The 17,221-nt window shown below is 43.3% G+C and overlaps 1 protein-coding gene across 1 annotated transcript; it reads right to left on the bottom strand.

Annotated features, from left to right (window-relative positions):
- Positions 1-2,299: 2,299 nt before the first annotated feature.
- Positions 2,300-14,755, bottom strand: LOC132454579 (CMP-N-acetylneuraminate-beta-galactosamide-alpha-2,3-sialyltransferase 1-like). Its single transcript, XM_060048033.1, has 7 exons — positions 14,621-14,755; positions 8,843-9,173; positions 8,458-8,654; positions 3,435-3,614; positions 3,041-3,080; positions 2,831-2,950; positions 2,300-2,478 (listed from the first exon to the last, which is right to left on the bottom strand). Exons 2-7 carry the CDS (start codon positions 9,137-9,139, stop codon positions 2,311-2,313), a joined length of 1,002 nt encoding a protein of 333 aa, XP_059904016.1. The 5' UTR covers positions 9,140-9,173; positions 14,621-14,755; the 3' UTR covers positions 2,300-2,310.
- Between the last annotated feature and the right edge of the window lie 2,466 nt (positions 14,756-17,221).

Raw genomic sequence — 17,221 nt, 5'->3', positions numbered from 1 at the left:
CCACAGGAAGTTCAGAAGGTTGAAAATGCTGCAGTGACCACAGCGCTCCCTGGTGACGGTTTGTATAACAGCTGAGGAGGCTTCAGCGACCACAGCGCTCTCTGGTGATGGTGTGTATAACAGCTGTGAAGTTGCGCATTTTTGACACTTCGATTTTTTAATAGAGGTACACTGGTAGTGTACGAGTGAGAAATACTAAAAAAGATTGCTGTAAGATTATTATCCAGTGTTCATTATACAATAGTCCAAAGTTGTACAGAAAAGAATATTGGTGTGATGTGTTGGCTCTTATATTGCCATTGAATACCGGTTGTTTATGGTGGTGGTGCAGATAATAACGTTCTCAAACTGGTTGTCTGAGATCGGCAAAAACATAGGATTTTACTCCTGCTTTACGGTCTAAATTACGGTCTTGTTTTAGTATGACACAACATTTCGAAGCACTGCAAAACTAGTTATCGTGTTGCGGTTTGCAACCTGGTATTGTTGTGAAAAGTAGACGACGGAGATCAGAAAACCACAGAATAAAGGCAAGGAATTTATTTAATTCTTTAACAAAATAATACTTTAATACTACCATAATAATACTGTTCGGCAGAACACCTGCTTTTCCGGTTTTTATATTCTCGCTTCTGTGTTTCCTCCCCTAAACTCCAAGCCAGCGTGGTTCTCAAACAATGCCCATGGCTTCACCACCAACCAATTTCCTTCATGTTCGTTATTCTGCTCAATGTCCTAGCAGAATAACTAGGATATTCTCTACCTTTGTACACCCTTAATTCACATCATTCACATTTTTTAAATAGTAATTAAAGCCCTGGAGATGAATGTGCTAATCTTCGAGCCAGGAATGTATAGGGGTGCCTGAACAAACCGTCTATCTGGTTCATTTGAGTTGCCCTCCCAGGCCTGAATACTACAAACTGTTAGCACAGAAAATCACATTAGGCTACCTTCCTAAGCAGCAAGAGTCTCTTCAGATGACTTTTCCACTCTTATCTCATTCATAAAGTATAAAAGGCTAGATATGTATGATAATCCTTGTACAGGTGTAGTAAAATTCTTGCACACTAAAGCCCTAGTGTTGAAAGTAAAATAATAATAATAATAATAATAATAATACATTTAATTTAGAGGCGCCTTTCAAGACACCCAAGGTCACCTTACAGAGCATATAGTCATCATAAACCGTTTAAAAAAAAAAAAAAGACATTGTGGAAAAAATAAATGAAGTACAAACAAAGATAGTACAAAGTTAAACCGTAGTAAACATTATGTTATGTTTTGTTATTAATTATAATAAATAACCTATATAGGTCTTCATTATGGTAGTATAGGGTTAGTATTAGATCTTTGATAAATTGTAATTGTGTGAGTTTTCTTCATCTTGATAATCAGAATTCAAGTCATCCATTTTGCTCAGTATTTTTTTTTAGCACTTGAAAAGACGACAAGATAGAGCGGCCAAACTGGTGAAATTGTATCTATCCCCATTCAGTAGAGAGTTCAGAACATTTTCCTGTTTGGATCATACAGGGACAAAGGGATATTCCCACTTGCACGTGTACCTCCATAGAAAACCCCTGTCGGTTTGTGTGTCTTGGATTTCCCAGTGAAAGTGTCAGGTGACCATGTGGTTCAGCAGCCCACCTCCCACCATCCACACAGTCATTGACCTGTCCGGAAGGACCCCAGCTATTCAAACAGCTAAACCTCTTTCAGCGAGACGCTCTCTTTAGAGAAGGCAGGGACAGAAAGGCTAGCATAGGTTAAGGTGTGATTAGTCAAATCAATAAAACAAAAGTAATTATATACCTGTAATTATTTTTATAGATAGTAATTTATATATCGTACACTATATCACACTGGTTCATCAAAATTCATCATCCAAATTTTTGGCTTATGTATGAATACATAAGCAAAAAATATTGATGATGATGAGGTTTAGTGATATTGAACTACATTGAAAACATAAATAATGAAATCCAGGAGGTGATAGGCCAGGAGTTCAGTGTTGACTTAACCCTAAAGAAAAGTTATTTAGCACCAGTCGGTCAAAATGTATCTCTGTTCTGTCAATTATTATCTTTATTTGTATTAATCTCAGGTTTCATCATACTGTTAATTCAAGGTACGATGGTATAGAAAATTCCAAATTTATATTGTTACTAATTTCCCCAATCCCTTCCACATGTGAAGAGAAAGAAAGAAAGACAGACAGAGAGAGAGAGAGAGAGAGAGAGAGAGAGAGAGAGAGAGAGAGAGAGAGAGAGAGAGAGAGAGAGAGAGAGAGAGAGAGAGAGAGAGAATTTAAAACCCACTGAAGAAATTTATTTTTTGCCTGAGTTTAAGATGCTGAATGACTTTATACTCTGTCGATCCACCATGAACTCCTGTTCTTATATGAGGTTTGGGAAGTTTTTCCCAGTAGTGTCTCCAGTCTCCATTTCTGTCTGCTCCAAATCCAAAGACATTGACCTGGGAAAAATACATATATTGTCTATCTCTTGTAATGTGAATTATATTGGATGTAGCCTCAGTAATCTAAATGTGCTTTGCTCTCTTTTAAAGATAAATACAGCTGGAGCAAAATGTCATTGTATCCAGTTAATGCATTTGAAGCTCAACATTATTTTTACATGTAAGCATCTACGTTATATTTATATTTCCTTACCATTCCAAAATGTCTACATACATTGATATGTCTATGAACTGAAACAGTTTGTTAGCCAATATCTGTCAAACATAGATTACTTGCAGTTGTTATATATATAGACATGATAAATATTTTATATTCAAATAACATAAATGTAACTTAAATTTCACTTACTTCATCACAAATGTGCATAGCCACCATCAAACCCAGGAAACCTGACGATGGATACTTTCCTTTCCTTCCCAACCAATTGTGGTGGACATAGCTGATGAAATTAGGATTCAAAACCATTACCTAAGAGCACAAGGTACACGTTATTGTTAACAAGGGGCATTGCATTGTGACTCGTTTTGACAACCAACCAAAAGAATAAAGAATATTCACCAAATCCTTATTTGCTCTGATGGTAGTTTTCACAGTTTCGCTGTGAAAATAAATAGAAAATAAAGCAATTAAATTGGAATTGGGATGGTAAGGTTCTCCCTTAAAGGAATACTCATACTCCGGATATTTTCCACTCACCCATAGTCAAGCAGTAGCAACATTAATCACAGCTTATTTCACCTGTTACCATTGATTTTGTCAAACTCTGTCATCTCATTGGATTGAATCGAGTGCTTGGATGCATTTTTTTTTCCAGAGTGGTACGTGTTTTATATGGGTGGGTGGAACATAACCATATTATTAGAGCATAGGTCTTCTGAAAATACATAGAACTTCTCATTTAGCTAATTTATACTTACTTGGCTTTTTTTGTCAATTTCTCCCACAAACTTACTTTGATATATATGTTGTGGTAAAGGCGGTAGTGAGCCACTCCAGGTGCAGTGTTTTGAAAGGAAAAAACAAGAGATTTGTGTCGTTATCCAGGTCCATAGCACTCCCTGGAAACATGGCGCGAATTGTAGTTTTGTTCCCAACTTTTTCCTCGTAGCCATTGGTAGGAGCTCGATTGAATCTAAAAAGGAGTCCCAGAAATTACAGAAATATATCAGATTAGATTCTAAAATAATACTTATCACTAGAAGCTAGGCCTGTACTGGTCTCTATTTATGACTGGCCAAGTGGACCTAAAGCTGCATCAATCAATATTTGTTAACTAATGATCTGCCGCTAGCTGTTGGACTGAAACGTTGTAAACAAGGCCACTGTACATAACATTGACCAATCAGCATTCTAGACCAAATTCAAGTAGGAAGTGATTAGCTCCATAATGTTTGAATTCCGACTATTGTTCACATTTGAAAAACTTTCTCTCCTAGCTTTATATCCCCCAGAAGAACTGCTAGTCTGAACAAATATTTCCATCTCAGACATCTGTTTGGATGAAGGTGCGCCAACTTCAACTTTAATGGTCCAAAAAAGAGTGTCCGGTTATCTCTGAGGGCGCACTCACACTAGGCCATCTGTACAGTGCGCAAGTCCGTGCTCAAGAATGATTGATCCCCCCCCCCCCCCTCCCTGCTGTGCACTGGCCTGTGCTCACACTAGGCAATCTCAACTGGGCCTGAGTATGTTTGCCTCTTGTACATACGTCATTACGTTGTAATACGTCATCATCACCAAGCGTCCGCTGCTTTATAGAACAACACAGATATCACAATTGACACTATACTGACTTTGTTGCTTATTTGGGGTCGTTACTACTCAGATACAGCCCTCTTTCACTGAGCGTGTTTACACTGGCTGTTTTATGCACGCCTTTTTCGCGGCACGGTTCGCGCGTTTACACTCCCCAAGGTACATTGCTTGCTTGAGCTAGAACCCCAATTTACCCTCCCGGACCCTGCACACATTGGCGGTTTATTGGGTTTCATTCTGTTGTAAATGCGACGGCTCCGCGGTTCATGGTGCTTGGGTAGAGGTGTTGCTGCGCTGTCTCCACAGAGACAACGCAGCGATATGATCATGAGCAGTTCTAACTCGAGAGAAAGTGAAATCCGCGAGCTACTGATCATGTGAGAGAAGGTGATGCAGTCGTATTAAACAAAGACATTGAAAGATGGTGCGATCTACGAGAGGGACGCAGAGGAACTGTCCTTACGAGGTTTTGTCGGGATAAAAAACATGTGGTCAGCAAAATAAAGAATATGTTTGCATTTTTGCCCTTGTAAATAGTTGTCTACACTCAGACGTGAACTTGCAGGCAAAATTAAAACATTCGGGAGTATGCAAATTATTCTAAAGAGGTCTAGTGCACAGCCCGCCTTCTCCAGTGAACCAAGAAAGCCTGCGCGGTGACGAACGGGGGATTTTGATCAAAAACTCAACTTCACTATCGCACCAACTTGAACCCACTTGTGAACCGCTTGCCACTATGTTTATTGTTTAATGGGATAGAAGGGTCGCATGGACTATACGTCATCCAGCTCAGGTTGCGAAGCCGTGCGTGTGCGCGTGTCGGCTCATTAGCATCTGTACTGTGGCCTGAGCACACTTCTCCGAAGTGTGCTCAGGCCACGGAATTGATCTGTACTTGAGCACGGTTGTCGTGCTCACACTAGCCAAACGATCTAGACTTTAGGGTCGCAGAGGTGTCAAACAGACTTGGGCACGGTACAGAGTTTCGTGGGCGGGCTGGAGACTCGATACACGAGCCTGTGGATACAGACGCGTGCACCAGCCTCCTAGTTCCCCACATTATCCTCTCTACCTCCCTCCTACTGTCTGTGGAAGTAGGAGGGAGTGATGGTCTTCCCTGTGGTGGGAAGACGGTTGGAAGACGGGCCTGCGTGCTGTGGTTACAGCTAGCGGACAACGCGGCGAGCCTAGCTCGGCGGCTGGACAACTCGTTGCTCGTTCATCGGGCACGAGTGCAGCGGCTAGACAGCTCGCTGTCTGTTCAGTGGGCACGAACACGGCGTCTAGACAGCTCGCTGTTTGTACAGCGACTGACTCTGTAACGTCTACCACGCTCGCTGAGCCCACTCCCTTGCATGGGATGCCCTCCTTGGTTCACACACAGTGTGGAGCTGGTAGGGGCAGAGGAATACAGATTATTCCTGGACAGCGTTCCTGAGCTGTCAGCTCGCTCTCTCTCTCCGACCGCTATGCGTGTTGGCAAGAGCGGTGCGTCCTACCATCGTGGTTGGACAACACGTTGAGATGGGGCCATCCCATACAGCGACGTCCCCCACCCTTTATGGGTTTGGTAGAGACCACGCTACGGGACCCGGCGGCAAGCACAGCTCTGGCCGCAGAGGTGGCCCTTCACTCGGAAAAGGGGGTCATCACTATGGTTCCCCCCCACGAGTCACACCTAGGGTTTTACTCCCGCTACTTCTTGGATTCGAAGAAGTCAGGGGAGATTGAGACCTATTCTGGATCTTCGCTTGTTTAACAAATTTGTTGCCGCGAGGCAATTCAGAATGCTCACTATCAGAGCGCGGCTCCAATGTGTGAGTGAGGGCGACTGGTTCACATCCCTGGATCTCAAGGATGCTTACTTCCACGTCCCTGTTAGGCAGGGGCACAGGAAGTTTCTCCGCTTTGCCTTAATGGGGGTGGCGTACGAGTACCAGTACCCCTGTCATTCGGCGCATCTTCTTAAATTGTGTGGAGACGGCGTTTGGACCACATAGGCGTCAGGGAAAGAGGGTTCTCTTCTACCTCAACGACCTACTTATTCAGAGAAACTCAGAGGAAGCTGCGAGAAGGGACACCATGACGGTGATAAACCATCTCTCCTTCCTGGGTTTTGCCATCAACTGGGAAAAGAGCTTCCCGCTTCCCAGCTGGCAGATAGTCTACTTGGGGCTTTGCCTAGACTCAGCCACCATGACAGTGATGCTCTCGCCTCCTCCTGTTGGCACTCTCCCACTTTTGCGTTCAGAAATGTGACTGCACGCTTTCTCTAATTGGTTTGACAGGAACCACGTTGTCCCATTTCTATGCGAGGTGGTGAGCGTGCTTGTGTTTCTGCGGTACTCATTGGAAAAAGGTTTGGCCTTCTCCACCATCAAGGCATTCTTGCGTGGGGCTAGACGTGTTAGGCCTGTTTCGCGCGTGCTCACACCATGCTGGGATCTCCCCACCGTGTTGCGCGGGTTGTCCAGGGACCCTTTTGAGCCTCTGTCTCTAGCCCCTTTGGATGCCCGGTCCTTTTAGACGGCGCTCTTATTGGCTTTCGTTTCTGCCAAGCGGGCTGCGAGTTGACCGCTCTGTCTGTCAGCCCGAGCTGCTTGTTGCTTAACGAGGACAGCTCCTTTGCGCTGCTCAGTCCTAATCCTGCGTTCCTCCCAAAGAACATTAACAGTTGTTTCCGGTCGAGGGATATTGTGTTAAGGCTTTTCCCCTCCGCCTCATTCTAGTGAGGCGGAGTTGCATCTCCCGTGCCCGGTGCGGGCGCTGGCTATGTAAGTGAAACTCTCGCCCGCGTTCCGCAACACGAAACAGCTGTTTGTGTGTTATAGCGACGCTGGCAGGGGCCGCGCTCTTTCTAAGCAGCGGTTTTCTCGCTGGGTATGTGAGGGTGTTTGCTTAGCCTACGCTCGGCAGGGCTTAGCGCCACCGTTGGGCGTTAAAGCTCACTCGTCACGGGGCGTTGCCGCTTCGACGGCTCTAATCAGAGGCGTTTCGGTGGAAGGCATCTGCGGGGCTGCGTCTTGGTCTTTCCCCGGCCCCGTTTTTACATGTTAGACATGTCCAGGGGCTCACTCGGCCACTCTGTGATGGAGTCCGGGCCCCTTCTACGGTTTAAGAATATAGGCATGTTCTTTTAAGCTGCATCGTTAATATCCTTTGCCGGCTGGCGAGTTGGATTTGATTGCCAGTATTTCTCTCCCGCCGTTTTTCAAATGAGAAACGGACTAGAGAGGTTCCTATTGGCTCACCAGTTGACGAGTTGGATTTGTCTGCCAGTATAGCCCTCCCGCCGTTTCTCAAATGAGAAACGGATGAGAGAAGTTCCTTATTGGCGAGTTGGACTCCATAGCTCCGCCCCCCGTTGGTAGCGGACCTAATAGAATCTGTATTACTCCGTTTTTCTTTTCCTTTTCATGGATTCCACGAAGCACGGATTGAGCCAGAGTTTTTACAGATTCACTTTTACTCTTGATCATTGCCTTGCTTGATCTAGGAGGAATTCGTTTTTTATTAAACTGTTGTGCATTGCACATCCTCAGCTTTTTTTGAGTCTTAATGTGCTCTGGTGACTTAGGTTTGTTTGACTTGGGTCCAGCAGGAGAACAATGATTGGGCTCCGCTCGCATCTTTGCCTTAGACCATAAGGCGAAGTCTAGACGGCGTAGAGTACATGAAATAGAACGATAGTTATGATATTATAACTCTAGTTCTGTGATTGTAGGCATAGCCCTCTAGTTTCGCACCTGCTGTACCCTCCAAATGCTGAAATAATAGCGTGGAGGATGAGCGGCGGTATGCGCCGCCTTATATACACGATGCCTTGGGAATTGTGGGCGGTGCTCATGTTTATTGGTGCATAGTTAAGGTGCGTTCACAACAAACGCGCAGGAAGCCTAGACGGCAACCCCTACAATCATAGAACTAGAGTTATAATATCATAACTATCGTTATCACCAAGACGCCAGAGATTCCCCCACAAAGCTACTTGCGTTTCGCACTTCTCACTAGTGTTTCAGACCATTATAATAGGGCCCTTCAGAATGCAAGTTGAGGCAGGCTAGTTTTCCCTGTGTAGTTGTGTATTGTGGTTTGGAAATGTTCATTTGATAGTGAATGGTTTGCAATTCTTTCAGAACAATTCACAGATACAACTTCCCGGAAATGCAACCATACAAAAATGGTCATTCTGAAACACTTGGTTTTTTTGAGTAATTTACCTAATGACGACATCATGAAAGTCAATGAACGGTCCATAGTGAGACCCCAGCAAATTAACTGAATTCCCAACCACAGCACAGGTCCTGCAGCGATCAGGGCTGGAGTCCATGAAGCTCTCCTGTTCTGGGAAAATCTCAAACACCTTCAGCTCGGCCAATCTGTATCTGAGAAAGTTTGTATTGCCAAGCTGCAATCTCTGGTATGGAGAAAAAATTTATATTGCTTTTATCATCTTTTAAGTAAGATAATTGTTCTGCTGATGGCGAAAATAATGAAATATATTTCCCAGCTCTCCTTGCTTGACGATTCAAATGTGGTTGATTATTGCGCTGGTTATTGTTAGTAAATATTATAGCTTATGTTAAGCCAATGTCATAGATTTACCTTCCACCAGTTGAACACCGGCTCTGAGAGAGTGTTGTCTTGTGTCAAAAACGGATTGATTGACGTGTTGAAACGCTTCGTAAACCATTCATCATCATCATCTGTAACACATCGATTGCACGCACACAGATGTAAATCCTGAGGCAGGATCCGGTGCCACAACTGAGAAGATCTCTCAGTCAAAGAAGTCAACACTTGTTTGTCCGTTTTGTAGTTTAGAGCAATCCCGAATAGGCCCAGTGTCAATGTGACAGACATCAGTAGGAAGAGCCATCCCTTTTTCATTTGGTCCTTCATCTTCACTCTGTCAGGTTGAATGGTTTCATTTGATCTGGGAAAATAAAAAGATATACAATTGAGGAAATGTTAAGATTATATCATTATAATTTGATTTTATACAACGGGTGGCTTAAAGGCCCACTATGCAACTTTTTTAGCCAAAATTACATTAATTACGCTGGTTGAGAGTTATTCTGATGGTTCTGCAACCATTTCTGGGTCGTTTAGTGGGTGTGTCATTGCCCCATGTCACCTCTCCAAGGAAAAAGCGCATATGCAACTTGCTCTGTTCGGACCGACACAATCCGGATGTGACGCAGCGGAAGTATCCAATCGCGCCTCGAAAATGTAGTCAGATTGTAGTTTTGAAAATGCTTTACGGCACAGACACACACCCAAACATGGCACCGGCTAGATATAAACAGCCAGTTGCGAGGCAATTGTTGCATTCATCATGGATCAATCGACTGATAAGGGACCCAAGAGGCGACTGTTGGTGGAACAAAAGAAGAATGGACCAGAAAAGAGATCAGACACGGGTGAAAGGGGAACTATGCAACTTTTTTGGCTTGATTTACCTTAATATAACAGGCTAAGAGTCATTGCGATGGTTCTATTATACATTTTTGTTCGATTGTTGGTTGTTTCGACTCCCCCTTGCGCATCTTGGCGGAGAAAAGGAATATGTTTCTGCCGGCGACCCGCCGCCCACTCTCGCGGGAGTCTCGGGTCTCGCGAAGTAACGAATTGCTTTACGGCACAGACCCCCAAACACGGAACCGGCTCGATATAAACACAAGTAACTATGGGATTGTTACATTCATCATAGATCAGCCGACTAAAAAGAGACAGAGAAACCCAATGTCGGAGGAACAGAAGAAGAGAAAAGGGAGACTGACCGACAGAGAGGCCAGACACGAGTAAACGTTGGGCAAGCTTTTCAGGAATAGCGTGAACTGAAAGAAAAAGAAGACTGCAAATCAGACGCCGACTTGGCCGTGTTGCTTTTGAAATTGAAAGTACCCTTGGGTGAACTTTGTCTTCGTGGTATTCTTGATATTGATAGTCTCTGTTCAAATGTGTTTGCTCAACCATTTTGTTTTGAGCCCTGTAAAAATTGTTTTCTCGACCGTTATGTTGTGAGCCCTGTATGTTACTAGCTTGCTTGGTTGCAACCATATAAACACCTTTGTTTCCATGGGTGTTTTGCTGTTCGTCTGTCTCGTCCCGCAGATACAGACTGAATCCCCGAATCCAGGTTCTTGTTTATTTCGATTATTATGTTGGCCAACACTCTTACACTGATTGTTCTGTTCAACCTAAGATAAAACAATTATAATCTAGGATATAAATTCTCCCCGTCAACTATAAAAAAGGATGGATAGATGTTTATTGCAATACAAATACACCATTTTAAAAATGTAGAACCTTGCCTACACTTTATGAACATCTACTTCAGACATGGCTCCACGCATTCGCCGGCTTCTTTGAAAACAAATGCACATGGCTCGCGTAGAAGTGCATGGGGAAGGGTCGTCAACGAGTTGTTAAGACAGTGTTGTAAAATATCTACTACGAAGCTGTAGGGGGCGCTGTGTAGAGAAATGTGCGTGCCAAAACCAAGAAAACAGTGAAGAAATGCCCGAAGTTGCATAGTGGGCCTTTAAATCCAGCGATCTGATTGGTTCCTAACGGTTGTATAATGAGCGTATACATAACTGCTATGACGCCCAATCATTTTGTGAAAGTTTGCATATCACTCCGCGCCTGGAAGTAGAAACGGTTACAATACAAAGTATAAAAGTAGTTGTATAAAAGCAATAGCACAGTTCACTGAAGCCTATAAATATGTTGAATGATGGAGAGGATGTAAATGTATGGAGCCAGTTTCCTGCCATAATTCAAACCTGAAAAAAAAAGTTTCAAAGGCTTGTAAGTCTGGGTTTGAAAACTCAACACCTTGTAAAAAAGGTTTTGCAACACTGAAAAAAGAGATTATAACCTGAAAAAAATTCAAACAAAAATTCAAACATCTGTAAACATGATTTTGTGTTCTATTTTATCTTCTTCATCATTTTCACCAACACATTTTCGAAGTATTTTTTTTTTCACAAACATGTTTTCAAAGTTCAAACAATATCACCAGCGCATTTGCAGAGTTTCAAATCTGGCACTGTTCTAACAGTGTATTTCATTGTTTCCCGGTTTTGAAACCTTGTAAATCGGATTCTGCAAACAGGTACATACATTGAGAAATAAGTTTTGAAAGGTTGAATATTTATTTTTCAAAACTTTTAAAGGTGTACGTTTACGCCATTGCAATGTATTTTTTCAGAACTGACTTTTCGGCACTGACTTTTCAGAGATTTGACCACACAGGCGCAAGCTTTGAGTCACGTGAATATTGGCAGTGTTGTGTCGCGCATTCGTTTTGAAACTCCTGACGGTCAAAGTTGGAAGAAAAAAAAAACGTTCCTGGGGGCGGGACCATTTAGCTCTAAACCTATTGGTTGCTCTCGGCTGACGTACATTCCAATCACATGTGCCGTTCACCGGGCTGTGCGTGATTGACAGTGCTCTGCCGATGACAAGAATGTGATTGGAATGTACGTCAGCCGAGAGCAACCAATAGGTTTAGAGCTAAATGGTCCCGCCCCCAGGAACGTTTTTTTTTCTTAAATGTTGTTACTCCGGGAGTGAGCAAGGCGATGGAGAGACTAACGAAAGCTTACTGTACGTCCACACCAGAAGCGAATTGAGTGACCAAATCGCCGGAAGTCATTCACTTTCTATGGGCAAGAGCGACCAAAGCGACCAAAGCGACCAACGCTACCAGCGGCCAAAGTTGAGCGACCAGAGCGTCAAAAAAAAGTTGAAAACTTTTTAACTTTATGCAAATGACTATGACGCGCTTCAGCTGCCAAACACTGACAGCCAATCGGAATGTAGACGCTCTTCGCTTGCGTGGATCCCAGGGAACACCGGGAGCCACTTTGGTTCCTACCTACCTTTATTCACTCACTGAACAAAATGTCGGCTGAAGCAGTGGCGTCTTTGCATTAGGGGCCAGTGGGGCACGGCCCCACCAGAGAACGCTGCCGTGCAGGGCACGATTATACTTTTCATTTTTTTTTTTTTAAATGTCATTGAGCATAAGTTAATAATACATTAATTGTTAATAATTAATTACATGTCCGCAGTTTTAATTTGATGAACGCAATTGTTGTAGTGTAGTAGGCCTAGTTGTGTGTGAAATAGTTCGTTGCTCCGTCTCGTCATTTCCGCTCGGTGGGGCACAGCCGAGATGGCCCCGTATGGCCCCGTCTGCTGCAGTGTAGAAAACTGGTGCTGTTGCGCGAGCAAGCGCGTGCGCAGCGCACGCTTCTGTTTCGGCGGTGGGGCCAGAAGTTTAGTGCCCCAAGGCTCTTCTCATTGGCTGATTTGTAGAAAGGGCGGGGTTTACGGCGGGAGCCGATCAGATCTTGCTAGCTGGCTAACGTAGTTACTGTTACAGTAAATAACAACAAATGGACGTTTCATTCATTAACTGATGAATCGTGTTGAGTATCTGTCATGTGAGATTTAGCACTTGAACAGAAGTTGGAGATAAAACGTTTGGGACCACATCGCCGGACGGATTTAATCATTATTCAAGAGGGAAAGGACAAGAATAGATCGTTCAACCAGGAGTTGTTCAAGCGGAAAAAAAATGCTTGTGTTTCACCTCAGCCACACAAAGGAGACCAGACAGCACTGTCCTTAAAGCACAGGTAATTACCATCTTAGCCCAAACTTACTTAAATTTTCACCCAGGATTATCCAGGTCTGAATAGGCAACCACTCTATCAGGCTAGATTCATTGTTAATTGTACAGTATGGTGGCCTGCAAACTTAATGCAACTTAAACCATACTTCTTCTTTTTTTGGTATATTGTGAGTGGTGGCTTTGTATATTGATTGCTGTGTAAAGGGTGTGCGCCGTTGTGTTTTTATTGTTGCCACGTTGTTGTTTTCTTGAGTTTTGATATTGTGAGATCTTGAACGCTGCCATTTGGTGGTGCTATTGCTATAATAGCCTAATTGAGTGATGGCATTATTCAGCTGCAATTTTGGTCCCCTCTGTCACTTGCTACTGTTTTTTTTGTGATGGTAGTAATATGTGGTATTTCTGGATTGCGTTATAATATTTTCCTGCATGGGCCCCACCAGAGTTTCCAAACCAAAATCGCCACTGGGCTGAAGTATTAATCGCGGCTGTAACTGGGCACCCGCTGTTGTACGACCCAACCCTTTTTCAGTTCAGAGACCGAAACGCCATGGTGGTTTGGATACCAAGTGATGATAAGCGGGAGTATTTATACATCTAGAACGTTCGTATTTAAGCGGGAATCATTTTAATTTGCTCTCCATGCCACCAATCTAACCAACCAATCGCGTGTAGCATGCTTTAAACAAAACCAAAAAAGTTGTTGAAATCGTCACATAAACAAACTAATCGACAAGACGAGGGATAAATGACAAGGGATATATCTCTTGTGTTTTATCCCTCTATTCCCCACTATTCACGGAGCCTGGGGTGAATAATTGTTAATTAAATAGTCTAGATAGATAGATAGCCTAGTCAAGTCTTTATTAATACCAAACGACACAAATCGTCGGGAATCCATTTAGGTGGTTCGGCCCACACAGGACAGTAGCCTATAAGACCACACAGAACAAGTCTGACTGGGAATACACACAATACATCACATTAAAACTAGACACGCGTTGATAGATAGATAGACAGTTAGGCCTAGATAGATAGATATGTTCAATTATTTGCCTTGCGGAGCCAACCAGTCCTGTGCACGTATGCAAATTATGATGCAGATCATGATCAGTGAAACATAGCGACCAAAGCGAACAGAAAAATTCGCAACGAAACTTTGTGAGCGACCAAAGCGTCTTTGACGCTTTGGTCGCTCCTGGTGTGGACGTACAGTTAAGCAATAATTATATAATTTTAATTATTGCTTAATTATAATTATAAAAAGGTTTGGTTCCAATCCCTGTTGAACTTGTTCGACCAAATGGACCACTGATGCAAATAATTCAAACTATTCAGGTAACTCTGGTATAACCTACTCTGTACACACACACACACACACACACGCACGCACGCACGCACGCACGCACGCACGCACGCACGCACGCACGGAAAAGCCAGATAATTGCAGGAAAAACTTTTATGTTTGGTTTAGCTTTCTGCTAATCTTGAATACATTGCACTTTCTAATAAGCTTCTTTTAAATTGCTATATAAATAAAATAAAATTGCCTAAATAATGTGTATTTATAACAATACAATTATAATATAATCAAGTTTATTAGTACAACTTTTTCCCAATTAAGTATTTTCAAATACCTTAACAAAACACCACATTGGTACAATATGGACCACTAACATGGAAAACGTAGGCCTACATAAGGAACAGGTATCGACATTAGTAAAAATCCTTACCGTGACTGGAGCTAAGCAGGACCTACATGCCCCAGAACTGAATATTCGTGTTCAGGAAGGGTGTTAGCTTGTTGTGTGTTGTCGTGGGTTACTGTATGGACTGACGCCCCGCCCTCATCCCGTCCGCACGCTCCCCCGGGCCCTTTACTCATCCTTCACAACAGGTGACAGAGCATTGTACAGCGCCGCTCGCGCCGACCTGAGGAGAGGCATGAGGTGGGCCAAAGTAGAATTCAAGAGGAGGATAGAGGAACAGCTCAACAACCCCCGGCAGGTGTGGCAGAGCATTATATTTAAGCAATAGATCACGCCAGGCTGTGGTATGTGCTCATTATACCACTGTTAAGGGGCGTTGTCCGGCCCCCGACGAGCACATGCCACTGACTGAAGTGATCTATTGCTTTTATACAACGGTTACTGTTATGGCGAAACGAAAGTCATATACACACTACATTTAAAAAGAAACCAAGAAAGTCAAAGTATCCGTTTTATTAAAGACTACCAAAAAGTAGTCCCTCCTGCTGGCTGCCGCTATGAATCGACGGTCGCTATGCAACACACTTTAGCGTCCCTCCGAGAGAAGGCTCCGATAGAGCGGTTCGCCGGCAATTTATCCTATGGAGCAGTTCACTCGCCGATTTAGGGCTTCAGTGAACGGTGCTATTGCTTTTATACAACTGTTAAAATTATGGCAAAATGACTCCACACACACACACTAGTAAAAATACGGTTGTATTCTTTGACACTTTCCACTTCAAGGCGCGGAGTGATACTTTCACAAAATGATTGGCCGTCATAGCAGTTATGTATACGCTCATTATACAACAGTTAGGAACCAATCAGATCGCTGGATTCAGGCCCCCCGTTGTATAATATATTATAAAGGCATACAGACTAACAAAGCGACAGGTCTGGACAATCTGTCGGCTTTCTTTCTCAAAAATGTTGCAGATGAACTCTCTCCAGTATGGCACAAATTATTTCAGCTCTCCATAGTCACATTCACAGTACCCAACTTATGGAAAAAATCAATCATAATCCCGGTACCCAAGAAAGTATGCCCTCAAGAGGACAATGACTATCGGCCGGTGGCCATTACCTCCAATGTTTTTAAATCTCTAGAGAGGCTTATGATTGAAGTACTCCATTCAGAAGTAGAACCCATGCTTGACACAAACCAATTTGCTTATGCCAAAAACCGGAGCACGAGCGATGCCATATTAACAATAATGCACCTCATTCTTAAGCACCTAGAGAGTCCTAATGCGTATGCCAGATTGCTTTTTGTTGATTTTAGCTCTGCTTTCAACTTAATCCAGCCAGACATCCTTCTCAAGAAACTGGTAGAGCTAAAAGTCAACCCTTTTCTAATCCGGTGGTACCACTCATTCCTGTCAAACAGGCCTCAACAGGTGAAATTTAACGGGTCTTTGTCTGACTCTGCAGTCTGTAGCACCGGCGCCCCCCAAGGCTGCGTCAGCTCTCCGTTCTTATTTACATTATACACTAATGACTGCGTCATTACTGCACCTAACCAACACATCGTAAAGTTTTCTGATGACACTGTCATTCTCAGTCCTCTTCTCACTAAAAACACAGACATCAGTGTTCACAAAGCTGCTGTGGACACGTTTGTTAATTGGTGTGACTCACACCAACTTCATATCAACACAAAAAAGACATTAGAAATGTTGGTGGATCCCAGATCAGTTGGTGACAAAAGCACTGTGACCATACATGGTTCTGGCATTGCACAGGTGTCCTCCTTCAAGTACCTAGGGGTACATATCGACTGTGACTTGAGCTGGTGCACACATGTGGCAGATGTGTGTGCCAGAACTCACCAACGCCTCCATTTCATGCGCAGACTTAGGGTTTTTGGGGTCAGTAAAAATATCATGATCATATTCTACAGGGCAACAATTGAGTCCATTCTCCGATACGGTATTACCAGCTGGTTTGGGAACCTAACTGTCAAGTCAAAAACACAGATTTTCAACCTAGTTAAGACAGTAGGCAAAATCATTGGAACACCAGTACCTCTCAACCCACACAAGCTCTTTGAACAAACTACAATAAGACAGGCTCAGACTATCCTATCTGACAGCTCCCACCCTCTGCACTCTGAATATACACTGTTAAACTCAGGTAGGAGGTATTCTCTGTGCAAACACAACAGGTACAAACACTCATTCATCCCTCTCTCAGTCAAGCTCATCAATGAAAAACTGTGAAAATGACTGTATGACAACATGTGAGAAGCAATGTCTTTTTGACAGTGGAATGTATGTTATGAGATGGAGTAATGTATAGGTAGCTAGGACTATATGGGGAGTGGGGGGAGGGATAACTGTATGCACAGGGAACAAGATCTGGTAGATGAGTATGCAAGGATGAATGAATGAGACCAGAATTAATGTTGATCGTATGCCTGGTTGGATTGCTATTGCTATTGTTGCACAGGTATGGATGTATGAATGGAGGAGCAGTTTTGGTCAGGATGAATGCTGAGTGTATGGTGTGATTGCTATTTGCACAGGAGTGTGGGAATTTACAGATTGCTATTTTTGCACATGAATGCTTGTTTGCACAATACTATGT

The sequence above is a fragment of the Gadus macrocephalus genome, chromosome 3 (assembly GCF_031168955.1).
Source record: "Gadus macrocephalus chromosome 3, ASM3116895v1".
In the NCBI taxonomy this organism is placed as follows: domain Eukaryota; kingdom Metazoa; phylum Chordata; class Actinopteri; order Gadiformes; family Gadidae; genus Gadus; species Gadus macrocephalus.
Note: the sequence above shows the minus strand (reverse complement) of the source record. Positions and strands in the feature narration are given on the sequence as shown.